A 25,458-nucleotide genomic window follows, 5' to 3' on the forward strand; every position below is an offset into this window, starting at 1 on the left:
AGAATAGAGTTAACACCAGTAATGTTAGCGTAGAGTCACCACCAGTAATTTTAGAATATGGTCACCACCAGTAATGTTAGTGCAGCTGAACCACACGTAATGTTGTATTGGATTCACAACTAGCAACGGTAGAGTAGGGCCACCAGCAGTAATTTAGAGAAGAATCACCACAAGTAATGTTAGAGTATGGTCAGCACCAGAGACATTAGTTTAGAGTCAACACCTGAAATATTAGAGTAGATTCACCAGCAGTAATGTTAGAGTAGGGTCCCCGGCAGTAATGTTAGAGTATGGTCACCACGATTACTTTTAGATCCTATTCACCAACAGCAGTGTTAGAGCCGATTCATCACCACAATGTAAAACGAATTTTAAATACATAATGGATGAGAGAAGATTTCACCCGATTATTGTGAGGCCCCAAGAACCTAACGCCGTCACCGGAAAGGATGCTCCATTCTGAAATCACATCTCGGGCGAAAAGCTTACTTTCCGATCATTAATTTTTATGGGCGGATTTTCATGCACTGAGGGACATAATTTCCCCATTGCCATCCCCGGTGCAGTGTAGCAGAAAATTGTTTGTTACGTAATTGTAAGTAACGTCAGTTATTGTGGCACCTGATTTTCTCATGGGGGCACTGATTGTTCTATAAAGCGGGAGCATTTATGGATCTCAGATACAGTCCAGTCAGAAACGTAAAACCGGACCGGATTCACACAAACTTCTATAAAATGGCATTGCCAATAATTCTTCAGATCAAGCAAATGTACTACCCTGTTCTCGCAGCCTTTGGTATTCCCGGTAAGTAAAAGTATCCTGATGCTTAATAGCTGTTGACTATCTTACTGCTAATGATTATGTAACAGATTCCGAGAATACGCTTATTGCAGATTCACTTATCCCAGCGATCTGAATTGGTGAATATCAGCGGGAATCCTACCAGTCCGCGCATTCTGGACAGTCGATATGAGCATCGGGCGCTCAGGATTCCTCCCTTTACTGTGGGAGGGCGAGGTTTATTCCCCGGCCGCTGCAACACTATAAATATTGTTCACTACAGAATGTGCTGCTTAGTGTCCATGGTAACCACCTCATTTGTGCCGTTGTTCCCTGTCTATTCTATTTTGATAATTGCTCGGACTACAGCCACTTCCAAGCAACAGTCGGCTTTGAAATATATTTCGAGCAATCACTGCCGCTCGGCTGCAAAGTACCTTCGCGGTTCCAATAGCTCTGGCTTAGTTCCCGTGTAGGTTCGCCCAGGGTGATTATAAATAGAAAATTCCCAGATAATCGACGTAAATAGCATGTTTGCCTTTCAGCTGAAAGTTTTATTTGAAATCATATCTTTGCAGTAAATGCTGTAAAATTATGTTTAATATTTTTCGAGGGCTGAAGAACCTATGATGGAAGGACGCGGGATTTTCAGTCCCACTAGTGTTGTAAGATTTCTTCTTTTTAAACATGATGCCGTCAACGCTCGCCGAAGTGTAATAAGTATTAACATGCATAACGATAAATAGCGACACATCTGAACTTGCCCCCACAATATGCTTTAAGTTATAGCTGGGTGTCCCCGTGACATATCTCGTTTCCATCCTTCTTACAGCGAACCTATTGACTATCGTGATTCTCTCCAGAGGAAATTGCGGCCTTTCCAAATGTATCTCTGTCTACATGGTGGCCATGGCAACAGCAGATCTACTGGTCATGATCAACAATGTGATAGTATATCACACTTTTACATATCACTTTCCAGGTTCTTTCCTGTCCTACACTGCCGTTTGTAAGTTAATTGTGTACGTGAATTCTCTCGCACTAGATATGTCGGTGTGGTTTACAGTCTTGTTCACATTTGACCGATTTGTAGCTATATGTTGTGAGAAATTTAAAACAAAGTATTGCACAGTGAGAACGGCTGTCGGTGTTGTAACAGCCGCCACTTTCCTCTTCGGTTTAAAGAACATCACCTTTTGGTTTGCATATGAGCCTGAGAGACTAAATAACAATGTTCCCTGGGGATGTCGCACCAGAGTGGAGTTTTTTCTATCAGCTGCAGGTGCAGCGTTCTCCTGGTTACAAAGTATTTTAATTCCTTGGCTTCCTTTTGCTTTGATATTACTGTTTAATTGTTTGACAGTCAGACGTATTTTAGTGGCCAGTAGAGCCCGCAGGAGACTCCGGGGTCACTGCAGTGAGAATCAGAGCGATCCAGAGATGGAGAACCGAAGAAAATCCATTATTTTACTGTTCAGTGTATCAGGTAGTTTTATAGTGCTGTGGCTGACAGCTGCCGTGAGTTTTTTAACTACCAGACTGACAAACCCCGAGCATAATCGAGGCGATTATGCAGCCCCTGCATATGTCGCCACAGAAACCGGATATCTACTCATGTATTTGAGCTCCTGTACAAACACCTGCATTTATGCAGCGACCCAAAGTAAATTCAGGGAAGAGCTGAAAAACGTGGTGAAATCTCCTTGGGCATTGATTCTGACTTTGGTTAAATTAAATGTAAAATCAAACTAAAGCTTCCTGTCCTAAGTAGAGCTCAATTGCAGCCCGTGCTCCGCTGTAGAATGGCCCTCGATCTGTTACCATGACAATGGACTGTTCTGTTTAAATAAACAGGTACCAGGAAACATTTTCTCCACTTTGTGCCGTGTGATGATGTCTGCTGCTTTCCCCGCGTGAACATAATCGATTTCTCCTAAAACAGCGCCCTTCCCGCTCAAGATTCAAAGGAAACAGTCATGATTGAGTTCAGCAGTGGAGCAGAATATGTGGACGTCAGCGTTAACTGCCTCACACGGCAGGTACTGGAATGAGACGCTCAGTTTAATTAACAGACAAAGTGTTACCTGGTGTAGAAACAGTGAAAGGTTTTACAATCCTGGTTATTTTAATTCCTCTGTAATCTTGCGGGCGCTGAGCTCCCCATCAGACCCCGCTCCCATTGTCTTCTGGACCAATAGAATGGGGCCCTGTCCCCTGATCAGTCTCTAATGATGGAGATAGTCGGAACCTGAGTCGTCAATGAGACAGTAGACATCTTTGTTCACAGATACTAACTTAAAATCTCAACTGGTCATCAATATGTTGGAATGTTATAACTGGGGAATTGACCATTCGACCCAACCAGCCATTGCCGCCGTTCACCCTCCACCTGAGCAAAAGGTTTGAATGACGTTCCCTGGTCTGCCTCGAAATGTCTTCAACCTATTTTTATTCCTGGATCTACCAAATTTAATCATAAATATGGTATAATTTCGGCCTGTGTAAATTCCACAGCTGGACGACTCTCCTTGCATGGAGATACTTCTCTTACCCTCAATTCTAAATCTCTTACATTTATTCTTTAATCTGTGGCCGCTTTTTCTAGATCCCACAATTAATGGGAGTAGTCTGATTGGGTCGATCCTAACCCGAAACATAAGGAACAGCCAAGGAGCGATTCTAATCTACAGTTTCAGACCCTGATCTTTTGCTAGATGTCCAGCAATGGAAGGGATGGTATTTTATGAGACGTTTCTTGCTGTAAGTTCCTGGGATATCACTTTGTGTGCAGAAGTGCCGTGTTGCATGTGAAGCATCCAGCATGCGATATGCATCATGGATATCACAGAATCACAGAAACCCCACAGTGCAGATAGAGGCCATTTCAGGCCATCGAGCCTGCACTGACACATATCCCACCCTATCCCTGTAACCCCAACACATATCCCACCCTTACCCTGTAACCCCACCTATTTAATCCACCTAACAATAAGGGTCAATTTATCATAGCCAATCAACCTAACCCGCACATCTTTGGACTGTGGGAGGAAACCGGAGCACCCGGAGAAAACCCACGCAAACACAGGGAGAATGTGCAAACTCCACACAGACAGTTGCCCGAGGCCGGATTCGAACCCGGGTCTCTGGCGCTGTGAGGCAACAGTGCTAACCACTATGCCACCGTGCTGAAGAACGAGTGCAGGACAGGGTCGGTCACGCTGACAACATGCCTACTGGTAAAGATTAATGTAACTCTGGAGAGTGAGGATATAGGTAAATTTAGTGGGCAGAGCTCTGGGTAGAAGAACAGATCAAGATAGATGTATGATGCTGATGAGATATAGTTTAATATTGGCCTTTAATACTCTTACACCCAAAAAAGGTCACTGTAAGCTAAGCATTTATCAGACTGTCCTGAAGTTTGCTAATGTTGTACTATATTGGTTACTCTACATATATTACTAATTCTAACCAATAGCCTTTATCTATTCAATGGGGAAGTAAACGTCAGCTTAATGTACAACTAGGTTGTTGGGCCAGGATTGACTCTGCAAGTATGTTAAGGTTCAGTGTGATGTAATAATGAGAATTTATTAACGTCTGATTCATAAATTTCAGAGATCTTTAATCATTTGGTAACAGTGGGAAGGTATCAGTTCTGCAATGGGGCGTATCTGGCCACACATCAACATTTTGAATTGACATCGACGATACAGAAACAGAGATGTATGTATAATTCAAGATCTCAAGCAAGCTGGTATTCAATGCACGTCATGCTTCAGTTATGCAGATATTTGGTCAGACCCCACCTGGAGTGCTTCATTCGGTGTTGGGCACCGCAAGGATATATTGGTCTTGAAGCAGGTGCAGAGTAAAAATCCCCTTAAATATTAAAATCTAACAGAGGCACGGACCTTGCGTGGTTCGCAAGTTTAAGGGACAGGGATAAATAAATGAATGAAGATATTCATTGATATTAAGCATCAATGCTTTCTCAAGCAGCAACGGATTGGGAATGTTAACCCACGCTTTTCGGTTTACAGGAACGAAGCCTTACCGTTTGGCCACCACGCCACCTACTTGCAAACCTGGCGAATCCGATTGTTACACTGCAGTTGCCATACACCAGATGTCAAACATGTTTCAAGGTTAATATCGGAATGGACATTCCAATACTCGGAGATAGGGTTCTGATCAGTATTGGGTACTTATCTAGCTTCCCCTTAAGTAGATCTATGCTATTTGAATTAACCAACTCTATGTGCTAACGAGTTCCACATTCTAACCACTCTGGTTAAAAAAGTAAATCCTGAATTCCGATTTAATATATTAATGACTGCCTTATATTTATAACGCCAATATTGTTCCCCTATAATAGTGGAAACTGCTTCTCTACGTCTAACCTATATAATACTGCCATAATCTTAAAGACTTCTACCAGTTCGCCCCTCAGCCTTCCCTTTATTGAGGAAGAGCCCCAGCTTGCTCAATCTTTTCTGATAAGTACGTTCTGCCATCACCTTTGTAAATCGTTTTTCAGCCTTCTTCAGTGCCACTGTATCATGTTAATAATATGTAGATCAGAACTGTGCACAGTACTAAAAGTGTGGTCCAACCAAAGCTCTATACAAATTTAACATAATTTCTGATCGGTGTATTTTGAATCCTTATTTCTCATACCAAAATACAACACCTCACACTTATTTATATTGAAATTCATTTGACATTTGCACTTCCATTTTGCAAACCTAATTGTATATTGTCGCAGTCTTCATCAGTATTAACTACACCTCCCAATTTTGAGAGAAATGCGAAATTTCATGTTGTTTTTCAGATTCTCGAGTGCTATAAATTTGGTTAAATAGTGGAGATCAGTGGTCCCAGCAGCGGCTAATGTGAAACACCACTTTCCAACTTCCACCAGTCTGAGTGTCTAACTTTAAGCCCCACTCTCTACTTTAAGTTTTGTATCCAGATTGCTTTACTTTTTGCTAATTGCCCCCTGACGCCATGCTCTGGCCTCAGTTAGGAGTCGACTATGTGGTAACTTATCAAAGGCCTGATGAAAGTTAAATGGATTGTAAATGTCAATGGACTGGGTTATATAAATGGATTGGGAAAGTGAATGGACTGAGATATGATATTTATTGGGGAAGTGAATGGACTAGGATATATAAATGGTTTCATAGAATCATAGAATCATAGAATGGTTACAGCAAAGAAGGAGGTCATTCGGCCCATCGAGCCCGTGCCGCCTCTCTGCAAGAGCACTTCAGCTAATCCCATTCCACTGCCCTTTCCCCGTAGACCTGCAATTTGTTAATCCTTCAGGTACTTATCCAATTCCCTTTTTTAATCCACGATTAAGTCTGCCTCCACCATCCTTTCAGGCAGTGCATTGAAGAACCGAACCACTTGCTTTGTAAAAAAGTGTTTCCTCATGTCGCCTTTGGTTCTTTTGCCTATCACCTTAAATCTGTCTCCTCTGGTTCTCGTCTCTTCTGCCAATGGAGCAGTTTCTCTCTAGTTTCTCTCTCTAGATTCCTCATTAATTTGAACACCTCTATGAAATCTGATCTCATTTTTAATATGATTGGTAGGTAGACCTGTCAAAAGAATGAATGGCGATCACTGAAAAAAGATACTACATCATTAAATACATTTACAAAAATCACGCTTTAAAATGCGTCAAAATTGCGTTAAATTAAATATTATAAACAAAAATTTATTTTTATGAATAAAATGTTTAAAATTATTAAGGGGCTAAAAATAAACTTAGCATTTTAAACGTATTTTTACATTACAATTCAGTGGAAAACATTTTTTTTTACTTTTTAAAATCGTTATGCTTTTACCAGGTTTTTAGATTTTTAACGGATTTCTGGGGGTATGAGGTTCTGGGGGAAGCCGAACTCTCCACCCGCAACAGCCCATCTCCCGTGCAGGCGTGGGATCTATCAAGAGGATTGCTGACAGATTGGAAGTGCCGGTTTTCAGCACAGAGCTCGTAAACACCTGTAGGCATCGGAAATTAGAGGCCAATGTATTCTTCCTTGTTATCTATGTTTATGGGTGCTAATACAGACTGGCGAGCGTATTTTTTCCCTTGTTATGTGCATTACGTATATGTACTCGAATTGGATGGAAGTGAATCGTGGTGTCCCACCAGGAACTGTGCGGTGACTCTGCAATTCACTGTATGTATTTATGATTTCGATAACACAATATGCAAGTCCACTGATGAAACATTGATTCGTGGCATAGTAAGTAGTGTAGCCGAGTGCATACAATTACAAAGAGACATTGCTAGATTAAGGCAGAGAAATTCGTCTGGGGTGGTGGCGAAAAATGTTCGGTATCGGATTCAGTTCCATCGACTGCAATAGAGCTGAATATCAGGCACTGCCTATAATGGGCAGCCGATCCGATACCGCCCGTCTTTCGTCACCGCCCGAGAAGAATTTCTAGCCCTTAAAAGTGAGTGGACAGAAGAAAGGACTGGGAGGTTTCATGATTTGATGTCAGAGCAACAGCCAAAATACTGCACTGTTTCCAGTAACACGTTGAATACAAACTGCAACACTAGGCCGTGTTCAGACTTACTGTAAACAAAGATTTAAACATTGCTCTGTGATGCTGCAAGCAAGCTAAATCCAGCTAAAGCTACTGATACACTTAAGTTACGGTTATGCCTCAAATGATATGACAATGGCTGTGGCACAAATCATGTCAACATTCAAGATTAAATGAAATAAATAATTTGGACATATCTAGCACGTTGCAGGAACTCAGGACGTCCCAAAGCGCATTACAACCAATGAATTACTTTGGAAGTTGTTGTAATGTAGGGAAACCGCAGTCATATATGAGCATGACAATATCCCACAAACAATAATGGGACGATGACCAGAAAATCTGTTGTAATGAATGTTGGAAATGGATAAATATTGATGGGACATCTGTGACCTCCTCTGCACTTCTTCCAGGAGTAACATGGAATCTTTTACGTGGGCCAGAGAAGGCAGACAGTGTCTTAATTTAATGTCCAATCCCAAAGACAGCACTTACAGCATTTCAACATTCTCTCTGTAGTGCGCTGGAGTGTCGGCTTAGATCTTGTGTTCAGGTCTCTTGAACCCATGACCATCTGGTTCAGATGCGTGAGTGCTAGCTCTGAGCAACATTTGACTCTTAAATGATATATGATAAGCAGTTGCTGGAAAGGAAAAGTATTGAAGGGATATGGCACCAGGGCGGTTAACTATGATTAGATGTATTTGCAGGACAGAAGGTGACCACAGATATGGACTTTTTGGCCGAATTGCCTGTTTCCGTGTTCAAACTTCAATGTTTTTCTCGGTACGATTAATTACTTACTGTGATTCTGAAAATGTAATCTTTCTTATAGAACTAAAAAATACTTGCATCTTATAGCGTTTTACTTCCTCGGGGCGTAAGATGTGTTTCACAGCCTATCATTTGTGTTTCAAGAGCGGCTACTATTGTTAGGGAGAGATATACAGCAACCAATGAGGCACACAGCAAGGCACCAAAATCAAATTACATATTACATAGGATTACATCGGATATACAGCATAGAAACAGGCCATTCGGCCCAAGCAGTCCACGTTGGCATTTATGCTCCACTCGAGTCTCTTCCTGCCTTTCGTCATCTAACTATCAGCATAACCATATATTCTCTTCTCCCTCATAAGCTTATCTAGCGTCCCCTTAAATACATGTATATTATTTCACTCAAACACTCCCTGTGGTAGCGAGTTCGACATTCTCAGCACTCTCTGGGTAAAAAAATGATATTTCTGAATTCCCTATTTGAATTCTTGGTGACTATCTTATATGGATGGTGTCTAGTTTTGCTCTTCCCAACAAGTGGAAACATTGTCTCTGCACCTACTCTATCAAAACTTTTCATAATTTTAAAGACATCTATTAGGTAAACTCTCAGCCCTCTCTTTTCAAGAGAAAAAAGACCCAACCTGTTCATCCTTTTCTGATAGGCATACACTCGCATTTCTGGCATCATCCTTGTGAATCAATTTTACACCTTTTCCTGTGACTCTATACCCTTTTTATAATATGGCGACCAGAATTGTATGCAGTACTCCAAGTGTTCCTTAACATTACAGGGGATTTGACATTTGACATTCAAATGATCCAGCATTTCAAAGTAGAGCAGGGTAGTCCTGGCCAACATTTCCCCCTCAACCGACATCGCTCAACAGATTATCTGGTCATTACAACAGTGACTATAATTCAACCATCATGTACAGCGCTTTGGGATGCCCTGATGTCGTGAAATGTGCTAAATAGATGCAAGTCTTTCTTTCTATATATTCTTAACTTGTACTCGAACCCTCTTGCTATGAAGGCCAACATACCATTTGCCTTCTTAACCGCCTGCTACACCTGCATGCTTACCTTCATCGACTGGTGCACAAGAACACCCAGGTCTCTTTGCACTTCCCCTTCTCCCAATCTATTGCCATTCAAATAATAATCTGCCTTCCTGTTTTTGCCACCAAAGTGGATAACCTCACATTTATCCACATTATAGTGCATTTGCCATGTTTCTGCCCAATCACCCAGTCTGTCCAAATCGTACTGGAGTTTCTCGACATCCTCCTCACAGCTTACCCTCCCACCCAGCTTTGTGTCGTCTGCAAATTTGGAGATATTACATCCAATTCCCTCGTCCAGATCATTAATATATATTGTGAACAGCTGGGGTCCTAGGACCGATCATTGCGGTACCCCACTAGTCACTGCTTGGCACTCGGAAAACAACCCGTTTATTCCAACTCTCTGCCTTCTGTCCGCCAACCAGTTCTCTATCCAAGTCAATACCTTGTCCCCAATCCCATGTGCCTTAATTTTGCACGCTAATCTCTTATGTGGGACCTTATCGAAAGCCTTCTGAAAGTCCAAATACACCACATCCACTGGTTCTCCCTTATCTATTTTACCAGTTACATGCTCAAAAAACTCCAGTAGATTAGTCAAGCATGATTTACCTTTTGTAAATCCATGTTGACTTTGTCCGATCCTGTCACTGCTTACCAAGTGCTCTGCTATTACATCTTTTATAATAGATTCTAGCATTTCCCCCACTACCGATGTCAGGCTTACCGGTCTATAATTCCCCGCTTTTTCTCTACCACCTTTTTCGAATAGTGGGGTAACATTAGCTACCCTCCAATCCATGGGTACTGTTCCAGGGTCTATCGTGTTCTGGAAGATGTCCAGCAATGCATCTACTATTTCTAGGGCCACTTCCTTAATACCCTGGGATGTAGATTATCAGGCCCTTGGGATTTATCGGCCTTTAGTCCCATCAATTTTCCTAACACCATTTCCCTACAAATACTTATTTCTTTCTGTTCATCAGGCCCTATGTTCCCCGGCATCTCTGGAAGGTTATTTGTGTCCTCCTTTGTGAAGACAGAACCAAAGTATGAATTTAGTTGGTCAACCATTTCTTTGTTTCCCATTATAAATTCCCCTGATTCTGACTGCAAGGGACCTACGCTTGACTTCACCAATCTTTTTCTCTTCACATATCTATAAAAGCTATTACAGTCAGTTTTTATGTTCCCTGATAGCTTACTCTCATATTCTATTTTCCCTTTCTTAATTAATCCCTTTGTCCTCCTTTGTTGCATCCTAAACTACTCCCAATCCTCAGAATTATTGCTTTTTCTGGCCAATTTATATGTCGTCTCCTTGGATCTTATACTATCCCTAATTTCCCTTGTTAGCCACGGTTGAGTCACCTTTTTTGTTTTATTGTTATGCCAAACTGGGATGAACAAATTCTGTAGCTCATCCATTCGGTCTTTGAATGTTTGCCATTGCCTATCCACCATCAACCCTTTAAGTGCCATTCCCCAATCAATCCTACCGAACTCGCTCCTCAGACCATCGTAGTTTCCTTTATTTAAATTGAGGACCCTAGTCTCTAAGTCAACTACTTTATTCTCCATCTTAATGAAGAATTCGATCATATTATGATCGCTCAGACCCAAGGGGCCTCGTACAACAAGATTGCTAATTAATCCTTTCTCGTTAGATAATACCCAGTCGAAGATGGCCTGATCTCTGGTTGGTTCCTCGACATATTGGTCCAGCAAACCATCCCGTAAACACTCCAGGAATTCCTCCTCCAGAGTATTGTTACTAATTTGGTTGGCGCAATCTATATGTAGATTAAAGTCACCCATGATGACTGCTGTGGCCTTCGTAGCAAGAGGGTTCGAGTACAGGAAAAAGGATGCCTTGCTACAGTTGTACTGGGCCTTGGTGAGACAGCACCTTGAGTACTGTGTGCAATTTTGGCCGCCTTACCTGAGGAAGGACGTCCTTGCCATGGAAGGAGTGCAGCAAACATTCACCAGGCTGATACCTGGGATGGCAGGAATGACGTATGAGGAGAGATTGTGTCGATTGGGCTTATACGCACTGGAGTTTAGAAGATTGAGAGGGGATCTCATCGAAACCTATAAAATTCTGTCAGGCCTGGACAGACTACATGCAGGGAGGATGTTTATGATGGCCGGGGAGTGCAGAACCAGGGGTCATAGTCTAAGGATAAGGGGTAAGCCATTTAGGACTGAAATGAGGAGGAATTTCTTCACCCAGAGAGTGGTTAAACTGTGGAATTCTCTGCCACAGAGGGCGGTGGAGGGCAGTTCATTAAATATTTTCAAAAAGGAGTTGGATATATTTCTTAAGGCTAAAGGGATCAAGGGATATGGGGAGAAGGCAGGGACAGGGTACTGAATTTGGATGATCAGCCATGATCTCATTGAATGGTGGAGCAGGCTCGAAAGGCTGAATGGCCTACTCCTGCTCCTATCTTCTAAGTTTCTATGTTTTCTATGAAAGTTACATGATTAGAATTTTGCTGTGACGGTCTCTTAACATCCTAAGTTCATTTAAAAGTTACAGAAGCTTAACATGGAAAGCCTAAACTATATCAGACGATGGGCACAATGATTCATCTAAAAATAATAGGACTACCTTACGATGCTTCTGTTTACGTACATATTATTTAACAGGATTTTCCTTTGTTGTCTTTACAGTACAGGGAATTCTCAAAAGGTCAAAACTGCTGTAAAATTAAGACAACCCTGACTCCCCGGCACTTCCGAATTCTCTCACTGGAGAACGGAAAGCAGAATTTGTGGTATGCGTCAACTTGGAGCTACTTGTTTTTCGCATTATGCACTGAAAGAAATATAATCACATGCAGGACTCATGTAGTGTTAATTTATACTCGTCTTGTTGAACGTTATCTTCCTACTCAATAAAATTGTATTTTGATGACATTTGGTGGAACGAATCCTGTCCGCTGTCGAGGGGTCTGGGTCATTCAGTGGGATTGCAGCCTCATTAACGAGTGATTTTTTGCGCCTCATGCCTAGAATGATGGAGGATAGGTGCTTCCCACTGCTGGTTGGAGGGGTCCTCATATCTTGGACCCATTCTTCAGGGCATCTTCCAAGTGCACATTGCATTCTGGTATCACATTCACGGGCAACACCTCATTGCTGCTCAAACAGCGACCACCCAAGATCAGGCAGCTGGAGGCTTCCAATACAAGTCATTTCTGGCTATCTTCCCAAAGCTCGTGGGGGTGGCGGGGGGAGGAGTGTGGCTGGTGGTCTGTAGATGTTTGATTATAATGTCCCCCTGCATGATTCCATTGTTTCGGGTACTGGCCAAGCTATCAAATACATTTCACTCATAGATGCATAACAGCAAGGACATAACCATATTCGAGGGAAACCATGCAATTTCTGCACCTAACTACACTTACCTGACTTGCACTAGATTGTAAATTGATACCAGGTAAATATTTTTGGCGCGTCATGTCGAGGTGATTTAAGTTAGGAAGGAACGGGACAGGATAGAAGGAAGCTGACCGCTTCCATGAGGTGAGGGATCTAGAACTAACAGACATAGATTGAATGGATTTAGTACGGATTGTCGGAGAATCCTATTTGAATGGAGAGTGGTGAAGCTTTGGAATTAATGGATGCAGAAATTACGTCAATATTGAAGATTACATTGTATAGTTGGAGGAATAAAAATAGGTTGATGTGATGTTGAGACCGGGCATGCAAAATGGCTGGAACTATCTGCTAGGCTGGACAGTAAAAGCGGAGAAGCCCTGGTTGGGTATAATAGTCTTTTTCCCACTTATAACATTCCAACATTTTGATGAACAGTTAAGAGTTTAAGTAAATATCTGTGAAACAAAGATGTTTAATTTCACATTGAGGTGTCAAGTACCTACTGTCTCCATCATGAGACCAGGATTAGGAGAAAGGGGCTTGTTCTCTTGGTCCAGGCGACAATGGGGGGGGGGGGCGGAGTCTGATGGGGTGATCAGCGCCTGCAACATTCACACCAAGATTACAGAATTACAGATAACCAGGATTGGAAAACACTTGAATGCTTCTGCACTAAATGAATGTCTATCTGTTAATGAAACTGGGGAATCTCATTCCAAAACCTGCAGCATGAGGCCATTAACGCTGATGCCCACATGTTCCACTCCACTATTGAAGCTCAATCATGACTGTTCTCTTTGAATCTTCAGCGGGAAGTGCGCTGCTTTAGCGGGAATCGATTATGTTGACCCGTTTAAATGCGCAGACATCAAATGCAGGACATAAAGTCATAGAGCCAGACTCATAATGGAATAGAAGGAGGCCATTCGGCCTTCCGATTCCATGCCGGCTCTCCGTAGTGCAATCCAGTGTGTCCCATTTCCCCGCTCTATCCCCGCAGCCCTGCAAGTTTGATTCCCTCAAGTGCTATCCAGTCTCCCCTTGGTAAAATTTAGTTTGTCCGCTTCCACCACTTCCATTGGCAGTGAGGTCCAGGTCCTCAACACTTGCTGCATAACAAAGTTTGTCCTCACATCCCCCCTGTATATCTTGCCCAGAACCTTAAATCTGTGTAGAACCATAGGGAAACAGGAGCAACAGAAGGCCATTCGGCCCTTTGAGACTGCGCCGCCATTTAATATGATCATGTCTGATCCTCTATCTCAATACCATATTCCCGCTCTCTCCCCATACCCCTTGAAGTCTTTTGTGTGTAGAAATCTACATATCAAAATGTAATGCCATAAGTGGGATTCAATCGCCTGCCCCTAGAAAGGGATCAGACTTCACAAGGTTTTGCTAAATTAAGAATTAAAACTCCTTAAATCTGGTGCCTTAGACCACTCAGCTATCCGGACAGCTGTGCAACTCTGTCCCCTAGTCCTTGTACCATCAACTGGTGGGAGCAGCCTTTCCCTGTCTAGCCTATTCAAAGTGGGAGAATAATGTTCTCATACCTGTTCATTTTCACAAGAACAATCGGCTTTTGTCACAAAAGAAAGATGGCAATTCTCATATGGAACACGGGCTGTAATTGAGCTTTAGTTAGGATAGGAATCTATGGATTAGTTCTTCATTTTATTAACCAATATCAGAATCAATGTCCAAGGAGATTTCACCACCTTCTTCAGCTCTTCCTTCAACTTGGTTTTGGTCGCTGTATAAATGCACGTTTTTGTACAGGAGCTCCACAATATGAGCATAAATCCGCTTTCAGCCAGGATGTATTCAGGGGCTTCATACTCAACTATTGAGTAAACGGCCAGGCTGTTAGTGGAATAACTCACGGCAGAAGCCATCCACAACAGTATAAAACTGTCCAATACAGTGAAGTAAAATGATGGATCACTCTGATTCTCACTGCAGTGATCCCGAAGTCCCCTGCGGGCCCTAATGCTTACTACCATGCATCTGACTGTCAAACAATTAAACATTAATATCAAAGCAAAAGTCAGCAACAAAACTAAAATACTTTGCAGTTGGATCAACGATACACATCCAGACGATGAAAAAAACGCTTCACTGGAGCGGCATCCCCAGGAAACATTGTTAATGATTCGTTGAGATTCATATGAGAAACGAAAGGGGATATTTTCTATACAGGCCAGCACAGTGTCAGTTAATAAAACTGCTGTGGCAGTTCAAACTGTGCAATACTTTGTTTTAAACTTCTGACAACATATCGCTAGAAATCGCTCAAAAGTGAACGAGACGGTAAACCATAGCGACATAACCAGGGTGGCGGTATTGATGTAATGAATGGACTTACACACGGCAGTGTAGGGCAGGAATGAATGAGGAAAGTGGTAACAGAAAATCGGAAACATCAGTAATTGGGAGATGTTCACCTATGATCAGCTGCTGGATGGCCACCATGTAGACCGAGATACATTTCGAAATGCCGCAATTTTCGCTGGAGAGAATCAGGATTGTCAGTAGGTTCGCTGTAAGGAAGAGGGAGAAGGGGTCAGTAACGGAGATACTCAGATAAATGCTCCAGGATATTGTGGGGGGATGCTCAGATGTGTCCCTACTTAGCGTTAGGTACAATCAATTTTTTACTATATAGGCGAGCATTGAGGATATTTGATTTAAAAGAAGGGAAACACTGAATATTCAATATAGAGGGACTCAAATGCAGACTCCCTTCCAGCATACTTTAGACAGCGGTTAAATATAATTTTGCAGCAATTGCTGGAAATATATGTCTTCAGGTAAACATTGAGCTGAGAAAAAGTATTTCAATTCATGTGGAAAACTCTGCAACTTTTCTATTTACGATTGCCCTGGGGGAGCTGCTCGGTAACAGACTGGGTGCTGGTGAAGCCACAAAGGTTCTTTGCAGGCGAGCGGAGTGGAGCAACACCCTGAGCGGCAATTGTTGCTCATAATATATTTCAAAGTCTCTTGCTTCAATTAGAGCAATTGCCAACTTATAATAGAAGGAAAAAAAGCTACAAGTGAGATTTTCACCATGTACACTACGAAGCACATTCTCTATTGATCCATATAGTGTTACAGGGAATCATCCTTGCCCTGTCTCAGTAGAGAGAGGATCGTTGAGCACCCGGTGCCCACGATATACTGGACAAAAGAGTACTTCACCTGCCGTGCGGACTGGCAGGATTCCCACAGACATTTATCAAATTATCCCGGTGGATGAATGACTCTGCAAAAAGGACCTTCACGGAATCTGTTGCATAATCATTAGCAGTGAGATACTCAACAGCAATTAACTAACAGGAAGCATTGACTTACTGAGAACATGAAAGGCTGCAAGAAAATGATAGCATATGTCCCTTACCTGTAGAATTATTGGCCGTGCCATTTTTAGAAGATTGTGTGAGTTTTGTTCTGCTAGACAGTTCCACCTGGTGTGTATGTGAGAGCCGTAAATGCTCCCCTTTAAGAACAAATCGTGCGCTGTTGAAAAGTCTGGTTCCACAGTAATTGACCCCAGGCACAGTCACTTAACAAACAAGTGGCGATTTCCCGCTTCAGTGCGTCCAAATGGGAAAATTGTACAGCTCAGTCCATGAATCTCCATCCATTAAAATCAATGAACAGGAGTTAATCCTAGAGGGAATGCGCTCTACGCCCGTCATGTGATCCCTGATCATCTCTCTAAATCCCTGTGTTTGGTTCTTGGCGCCTCACATAATTTGTTGAAATCTTATCTCATCCATTATATAATTAAAATGTGTTTTGTGCGATGATGAAGCGTGTTGATGACTCGGCCCTAAAATTACTGGTGGTGATATGAAGGTAAGATTAATTGTGCTGACTCCACTTTACCATGACTGGTAGTGACTCTGCTTTAACATTACTGGTGGTGAATCTACTTTAACATTAATGGTGGTGAGTCTAGTCTAACATTACTGGTGGTGATCCGGCTCTCACATTACTGGTGGTGACAGAACTTAAACATTAATAGTGGTGAATCTACTCTAACATTACTGCTGGTATCTCCACTCTAACATTACTGGTGCTGTCTCTAATTGAACATTCCTGGTGGTGACCATATTCTAACATTACTGGTGGTGTCTCTAATCGAACATTCCTGGTGGTGACCATATTCTAACATTACTGGTGGCGTCCCTACTCTAACATTACTGTTGGTGAATCTACTCCAACATTATTGGTGGTGTATTTAATCTAACATTATGGGTGGTAACCCAACTATACTACTACTGGTGGTGACCCTACTCTAACATTACTGCAGGTTACTCTAATCTAACATTACTATTGATGACCTAATCTCACATTACTGGTGCTCAGTCTACTCTCGCATTTCTGGTGGCGATCATTCTCTAACATTACTGGTGGTGACCCGACTCTCACATTAATCAATGTATGGTGTCCTCCGTGTGAAAACTGGCCTTAGTCTCTACAAGGGCTGTGGGGTTGCCATTCCCACCGAGACTCTCATGAATAGATGCATCAGTGAGTGGTCGATCGGTCAAGACGCCATCAACTAGGGTTTTCTCTCTTGTTGGTTCAATCTTCACCTCCTGCACGCCCAATATAGCACAATGGCCTTTAGTGGTGCTACCGAGCCCCTCTTGGTGATGGGTATTGAATTCCCCGACCCAGAGTACATTCTGTGCCCTTCTTCCTCAAAGGAGAACTAATTCTGCAGCAGAGGGAGTGTTGTAGCTGGTAATCAGCAGGAGATTTTCTTGTCCATAATTGATCAAATGCCACAAGAGAGCTTCGAGTCTGTAAGAAATGTTGGGGACTCTCAAGTCCACTCTATCTCGACTGTATACCGGTGTGCTGCCTCATCTGGTCGGTCTGCCCTGCTGATGCAACAGTACATACTCAGGGATGGCGATTGAGGTGTCTGGGACATTGGCTGAAAAGTATGATTGTGTGAGTATCACTATCTCAGGCTGCTGCTGGACTAATCTGTGGGACTGGGCTCCATCTTTCCCCACTATTCCCCAGATGTTAGCGAGGAGAACACTGCACGATCGACATGGCTGGTTGTGTCTTTGCAGTGTCCGTATCCTCTGATGTCTAGAACGAGGCCGGGTAATGCGTCCGGGTTTATTATACTGATTTTTAGAGGTTTGCTACAATTCAGTAGCTTCCTACAACAATTCAGAGGGCAGTTAAAAGTGAAACACGTCGCATTGTTCTGGAGTGAAATATAGGACAAATCTGTTAAGAACGGCAGGTTTCTATCCCTAAAGGACATTAGTGAACAAGTGTGTTTTTTGCAACAAACTGATCGCTTCATGTTCATCATTAATGTTACTCGCTTTTTATTCAAGATTAATTTAAGTAGCTGAACCCAAATTCAGAAACTGCCATGGGGAGCGGAGTGCGGGTGGAAATCATGTCTTCGGATAATTACTACTCCAGCAAGATAGCAATTATGCTACCGTACCCGTGGTAGTTTCATCATCAGTGATGTTACAGCTGTGTCCTTGCTAGTAATATTAATATGGAATCATCACCCATAAAGATAAGGTAATGCGACCGCCAGTAAAATTAAAGGTAAGTCATCATCATTAATGTTAGTTTAAAGGTATCACTATTGATGTTAGAGTAAGGTCACCACCAGTAATGTTAGAGTAGGTTGAACACCGTTACTGTTTAAGGAGGGTCGCCACCGGTTAGGTTAGATGGGAACCACCATCAATAATGTTAGAGTTGAACCTCCACCAGTGATGTTAGAGTAGTTTCACTAAAAATAATGTTAGAGTAGGATAATCTCTAATAATGTTTGGCCCGATTATTCAACAGTAAGATTATAGAACAGTAACAACCAGTAATGTTGCAGTCGGTTGACCATCAGGCATTATAGAGAAGGTTATAACCAGCAGCGTTAGAGTTGAGTCTTGACAAGTAACGTTAGAATAGAGACGCCATGGACAATTTTAGAATAGAGTCACCACCGGTAATGTTGGAGTATGGTCACCAGCAGTAATCCTTGAGCAGGTTCGCCATCTTTTTTATTAGAGTAGGGTCACAACCATTAATGTTGGAGTAGAATCACCACCAGTAATGCTAGAGTTGAGTTACCACCACTACTGTTAGAGTAGGGTCATCACCAGTAATCTTGTCAGCTGTTAGAAAGTGTATAACCAGTAATCAGAGTGCTGATGCAGCATCAATAACAACATATGTGGTGACTCACCTCTAAAATTACTCGTGGTTTCTCTATAACAACTAGTAATGTTAGAGTAGTGTGAGGGTGCCAGTCAGTTCCTTTTGTAACCTCTAGATGGCACCTTCACTGTTCCTTTTGTTAATTGTTTCTCGTTCTCTGGTGTTAATTGTTCCTAACCTTGTGTTAGTTTTTAATCAGCCTGTTAGCTGTTTATGGGTGGCACCTGGTTTTCTTGGTATATAAGTTCTGTTGTTGTTTCACTCAGTGCTCAGTCCTCACTAGGGTGAGCCAGGGAGTTAGTCTTGACAATGTTCCGTGTCTTGACTAGGTTCTCTGTGTGACTAGCCTTTCCTCTATGGCAGCTTGCCTTCACAAGCTGGCTGTCATAGTTCTCTTGAGCTATGTATCTAAGTCTGTGTTCTAGTTCTCTCGAGTTATGTATCTAAGTCTGTGCCATAGTTCTCTCGAGTTATGTATCTAAGTCTGTGCCATAGTTCTCTCGAGTTATGTATCTAAGTCTGTGTTCTAGTTCTCTCGAGCTATGTACCTAAATCTGTGTTCTAGTTCTCTCGAGCTATGTATCTAAGTCTGTGTTCTTGTCTTTGGATTTAAGATGTATTTAAGTCTTGTTCTGTTGAGCTGCTTGTCTTGGTAAGGTGCTGTTTGGACTAGCGTGTTGCTATGTGGGAGCCGTTGGGATCTTGTCTTGAGCCTTGCATTGATGAGCCGATTACCCTCGGGGTAGCTTGTCTGGAGTTGTGCCTCGGCAAGCCGGTTGCCCCTTGTGGTAGCTTGTTGCAAGCTCAGTATAGACAAGTGGGCTTCCTCATGGAAGCTGTCCTGAGTTCCTATCTTGACTAGCTGTCTTGTAACTTGTCTCTAGTTCTCTTGTCTCTAGTTCTTATGTATATTGCTGTGTCCCTTGTGTTAATCTGGTTATGTGTGAATTTAGTAAAGTTCAAACAAAGTATTGTATATTTGTCTCTTGTCTGGTTTCTGCACTTGGGTCCAGAACCTACCTTTGCCTGGAGAGCACGGCCTCGTATTTATACGGCCCCGTGGCTCCCCAACCCTGACAAGTAGGGCTTCCAGCATTTACGTTGGAGTGGAGTCACCACAATTATTAATATATTACGGTCACCATCAGTAATATTAGAGCGGGGCCACCAGCAGTAATCCTCGTTTACATCATCAGAAGCAATGTTGAAGACGAGTCACCACCAGAATTGATAGAATAAGGTCACCACCAGTAATGTTAGACTAGGGTCACCAGCAGTAACATTAAAGTTGGGTTAACAGATTACATTTTACATCTACTAAACCACTATTAATGTTAGAGCAGGGTTACCATCAATAAATGCATAATTCCATAACTATTCTTAATTATAGCTTCTGACCATCACCGGTAATGTTAAATTAAATGTCACCAAACATAATATTTGTGTAGCATCTACATAATAATGTTACCGCAGGGTGACCAACCACATTATCGTCGAGAAGGGAAAATAGCAGTACTGTTTGAATAGAATCACCACAATGGCAGTTAGAATAGGCTCACCATAAGTTTAGTTAGAATAGACTCACCACCACCAATTTCAGAGCTGGGTCACCACCAGTAATGTTAGTGTAGGGTCACCACCCGTAAAGTTAGAGTAGTATCACGACCAGTAATGTTAGAGTAGGGTCACCACCAGTAATGTTAGTGTAGAGTCACCACCACTAACGTTAGAATAGGTCCACCACCAGTAATGTTTGAGTCGGTTCACTACCAGTAATGTCAGAGTACGGTCACCGCCAGTAAAGATAGACCAGGGTCATCACCACTAATTTTAGCATAGGTTCATCACCACTAATGTTAGAGTTTGGTCACCACCAGTAATGTTAGATTACGGTCACTACCAGTAATGTTAGAGTAGGGTCACTGCCAGTAAAGTTACAGTAGGGTCACCACCAGTAATGTTAGAGTAGGGTCACCACCAGTACTGTAATGGTAGGGTCACCGCCTGTAATCACACAGTAGGGGCATCACCTGTAATGTTAGACTAGGGTCACCGCCACTAATTTCAAAGTAGATTCACCACCAGTAATGTTAGACTTGGGTCACCACCATTAATGTCAGAGTAGATTCTCCATCAGTAATGTTAGAGTAGATTCACCAGCAGTAATGTTAGACTAGGGTCACCACCACTAATTTCAGAGCAGATTCACCACCAGTAATGCTCCAGCAGTTTCGCCCACTGTAATGTTAGCCTGGGGTCATCAACACTAATGTTAGTGTAGCGTCAGCACCAGTGCCGTTCTAATAGTGTCACCATGAGAAATGTTATACCAGGTTCACCACCACGGTTGTATCCGTGTGTTAATGGAGACACGGAATGCAAGAGTTGGTTTAACAGGTGTTAACTGAACAAAGTCTGGAGGTGAACTAACAGATACAAGACACTATACAGGCATATGTACCCGAGTGGTCACTACCGGTATTACAGTACACAGGGGCTCTTAAAAGTACATACACTACAATTCCTCCCCTTTTGATAATTAGTACATAACATTTTAAGTAATCATTAATTAACATGTTTACAAGAACAATAATCTACACATTTGCTGCTGTTAATCAATTATAAGTCAGTCTCTCTGGAGGCTTCCTGACTCGGTCCGGATAATGCCTCGGTGGTGTAGTAGTTTTCGGTGGTGTAGTAGGTTCTTTTGGCAAGGTCGATTCGGCTTGAATGCCAGTGTCGGTTTCATCTGGTTGCAGTATCACCGGATCGGAGGTAGATACTATGGGTATCTCTGCTTCATCATTAGGCATATAGAGTTGTGGTGTAGGTTGTCCCTTTTCGGATGACTCTATGATCTGGTCAGCATGGCGCCTTATTATGCTTTCTCCAATGTCCACGGTATACATCAGCGGTCCTAGTCGTGTGCAAATAGTTCCAGGCTGCCATTTCTCGGTACGGTAGTCCCGGGCCAAAACTTGTTGACCTATCTGGAAGGTTCTAGTTGGCCCTTCATTCATGCCCTGAAATTGCCGGTTCTCTACATCCCTTCTGATGTATGGCTTGATCAAATCCAGCCTGCATCTTAGTCTTCTATTGAAAAACATCATGGCGGGAGTTTGATTTGTAACCACATGTGTTGCATTCCTGTACGCAAACAAGAAGTTATCTACCTTATGTTGTAGATTTATGTCTTCATTACCCATGGCCTTTATGGCCTTCTTGAAGGTCTGGACAAACCTTTCAGCTAATCCATTGGTGGCGGAATGGTATGGCGCGGACGTCTAGTGCTTAACCCCATTGTTTTTTAAGAACTTCCTGAATTCTTCGGACACAAATTGCGGTCCATTATCAGAACAGATCTGTCCAGGCAGCCCATTCCTGGCAAATATGGTCCTTAATACTGTGATGGTTTTTTCCATGGTGGTGGAGGACATCTTTATTACCTCCGGCCACTTGGAGTGTGCATCAACCGCGATTAAGAACATTGAGTCCTTAAATGGACCAGCAAAGTCGATATGTACCCTTTGCCATGGAGATGAGGGCCAGTCCCATGGATGTAGAGGGGCTTGTGGTGGGGCGTTTTGGACCTTCTGGCATCCTAGACAGCTCTTGGTCATTTCTTCGATGTCTCCATCGATACCTGGACACCACACAAACGCGCTGGCTAGGTTCTTCATTTTCACTCCACCCAGATGCCCCTCGTGAAGCTCCTTTAGCACTTTATCCTGGAGTTTGGGTGGAATCACCACTCTGGATCCACACATCAAGGTTCCTTGGCACACTGACAGCTGTTCTCTTCTTTGCGAGAATGCTGGCAACAGTGGTTCGCCATGTGCTGGCCATCCCTTCACCGTTAAATCGTAGACTCGTGAGAGAGTCGGGTCATTTCTCGTTTTCTTTTCAATGGTAGAATTTGTTACTGGTAGAAATTCCACTATGGTTGAGTGGAACATCTCCACTGGGTCCACTGTAGGTGCCTCTTCTACCATTGGTAACGGTAGGCACGATAAACCGTCAGCAGTCCCATGCTGTTTTGATCCTTCGTATTCTATGTCATTTTGGTGTGCCCCAAGGAAAAGGGACCACCTCTGTAGCCTTTGCGCTGTCATAGTGGGAGCGCCCTTTTTAGGGTTGAATATGGAGACGAGGGGTTGATGGTCAGTCAGCAAGGTAAATTTTTGTCCGTGTAGGTAATGGTTGAATTTCTTCACTCCCCATACCAGGCTGAGTGCTTCCCTGTCGATCTGGGCATAGTTATGCTCAGCTGAGTTCAATGAGCGTGATGCAAAAGCTATCGGCCGCTCCGAGCCATCAGGGAATCTATGCGATAATACCGCTCCTACGCCATAAGGGGAGGCATCGCACACCAGTCTGATTGGCAGTGATGGGTTGAAATGAGTGAACACTTCCTTGGACGTGATCAAGCCTTTGCATTTATGGAAGGCACGTTTACAGTCTTTGCTCCATTTCCAAATTACTCCCATTTGTAGCAGTGCATTAAGAGGGTGCAGAACAGTTGACAAGTTCGGTAAAAATTTATGATAGTAATTTATCAATCCCAGGAACGACCATAATTGTGAGACATTTTCAGGTGCTGGTGCTTTTATGACCGCTTCAATTTTTTCAGGTGACTTATGCAACCCTTCTTTGCTAATTATATGTCCACATGGAGCACGGTGGCATAGTGGTTAGCACTGTTGCCTCACAGTGCCAGGGACCCGGGTTCAAATCTGGCCTCGGGCGACTCTCTGTGTGGAGTTTGCACATTCTCCCTGTGTTTGCATGGGTTTCCTCCGGGTGTTCCGGTTTCCTCCCACAGTCCAAAGATGTGTGGGTTAGGTTGATTGGCTTTGATTAATTGACCCTTAGTGCTAGGAGGATTAAATACGTAGGGTTAAAGGGATAGGGTGGGATATGTGTAGGGGTTACGGGAATCGGGTGGGTTATGTGTCGGTGCAGGCTCGATGGGCCGAAATGGCCTCTATCTGCACTGTGGGGTTTCTGTGAAAAAAAAAATTCTGTGAATATGATATTTGTTTCTGGAAAAATTCGCACTTGGGGCGATTTGCTCGTCGGCCCCGTTCTCTCAGCCTAGTGAGCACCTGCTCCAAATTGGCAAGGTGCTCGTTGTCATTTTCTCCTGTTACAAGGATGTCGTCTAGGTAGCATTGAGTCCCCGGAATCCCTTGCAGGACTTGCTCCATAGCTCTTTGCCAGATAGCTGGAGCTGATGCTACTCCGAAAACCAGTCGATTGTACTGGTACAGGCCTTTGTGTGTGTTTATCGTGAGATACTATTTAGAGGCCTCCTCAACCTCCATCTGGTAGATATGCCTGTGCCAAATCAATTTTGGTGAAACGCTTCCCTCCGGATAGTGAGGTGAAAATATCTTCTATCCTCGGAAGAGGATACTGTACCATGTGAAGGACCGGGTTTACAGTCACCTTGAAGTCCCCACAGATGCGAATTTTTCTCTGCTCTTCAGATTTATCATTATTCAACGTTTTCTTAATGACCGGGACGATGGGTGTTGCCCACTCACACCAATCTACCTTGGATAACACGCCTGCCTTTTCCAAATTCTCCAGCTCTGCCTCGACTGCTGGACGAATTGCGTATGGCACCGGCCTTGCCTTAAAAAGCTTGGGAATTGCCACATCTTCCACTTTTATTGAGGCTGTGACGCCTTTCAGGGTTCCTAGTTCCTGTTGAAACACTTCTTTGGCGTTGGCCAAGATGTCTTTTAATCGTTCAGGTATGACGTCATCGTCATTTTTTTCTTACTGGTCACCGTCAGTGCCTGATTGGAGTGCCAGTCTAAACGTATCTTCCTGATCCATTCACGTCCCAACAGCGGTGGAGCACCATCTTGCAGAACGTATAAATACAACGTCTGTATTTCCTTGCCGTTGTATACAACAGGCACCCTTATTTTCCCTCTGGGGTATACTTTCTTCCCCATATATGTCTTTAAGATAATGGATGTGTCTTTCAAAGGTATATGCGGAAATAGCCGATCGTAATCCCGTCGACTTATGACGGTCAGAGCTGATCCTGTATCTAGCTCCATTTTAACTGGGGACACCGCTATCGTGAGGGTAACACAAATGGTCTGGTAATCTTCTTTGGCAATTACATTATATAATTTGAGACAGCTTAGTCTCTTGTTTCCGGAGTCGCTATCACTCTTCTGGTCTTCGGAGCCACTGTCCGTCATCATTTGTACCTTTCTGTACTTTTCCTTATTGATGTTTTTTCTGTCAGTGGATTTTTTGTTTCCAGATCGGCATACATGTGCAATGTGTCCCATCTTTCCGCATTGCCTTCATGCTTTGTCCTTGAACCAGCAGTCCCTCTGGTCATGGGTGGATCTGCCACAGCGATAACATCTCTCGGAACCCCGTGTCATTTCATGGGAGCCGAAGCCCTGTGGCTTTTGCTGTATCTCTGCAGCTCCTCTTGCTGCTGCTTCGTATGATACAGCCACACTGAAAGCCTTGTCCAGTGTCAATTCTTTCTCAGAAAGTAGCCTTTTCTGTGTTCCTGCACTTACGAGACCGCAGATGAATTTGTCTTGAAGAGAATCTGCCAGTCCTGCCCCCAATTGGCAGTGCTTTGACAGCTTTCTTAATTCGGTGAGGTAA

The 25,458-nt window shown here is 43.0% G+C and overlaps 1 protein-coding gene across 1 annotated transcript; it reads left to right on the forward strand.

The window, feature by feature from the left end:
- Positions 1–704: 704 nt before the first annotated feature.
- LOC147092450 (putative G protein-coupled receptor 139) lies at positions 705–5,630 on the forward strand. The gene is made up of 2 exons (XM_085975727.1): positions 705–805; positions 1,614–5,630. The coding sequence occupies exons 1-2, from the start codon at positions 736–738 to the stop codon at positions 2,531–2,533; spliced, it is 990 nt and encodes a 329-aa protein (XP_085831853.1). The 5' UTR covers positions 705–735; the 3' UTR covers positions 2,534–5,630.
- Positions 5,631–25,458: the final 19,828 nt, after the last annotated feature.

The sequence above is a fragment of the Somniosus microcephalus genome, unplaced genomic scaffold (assembly GCF_052327205.1).
Source record: "Somniosus microcephalus isolate GS21.2 unplaced genomic scaffold, FLI_Smic_1.0 unresolved_chr2, whole genome shotgun sequence".
Lineage (NCBI taxonomy): Eukaryota > Metazoa > Chordata > Chondrichthyes > Squaliformes > Somniosidae > Somniosus > Somniosus microcephalus.

Excerpts from the sequence above, each read along its gene's own strand:
- LOC147092450 (XM_085975727.1), top strand. The coding sequence starts at position 736 with ATGGCATTGCCAATAATTCTTCAGATCAAGCAAATGTACTACCCTGTT. Across the intron at positions 806-1,613 it reads CGCAGCCTTTGGTATTCCCG|CGAACCTATTGACTATCGTG; the intron begins GTAAGTAAAAGT and ends TCCTTCTTACAG.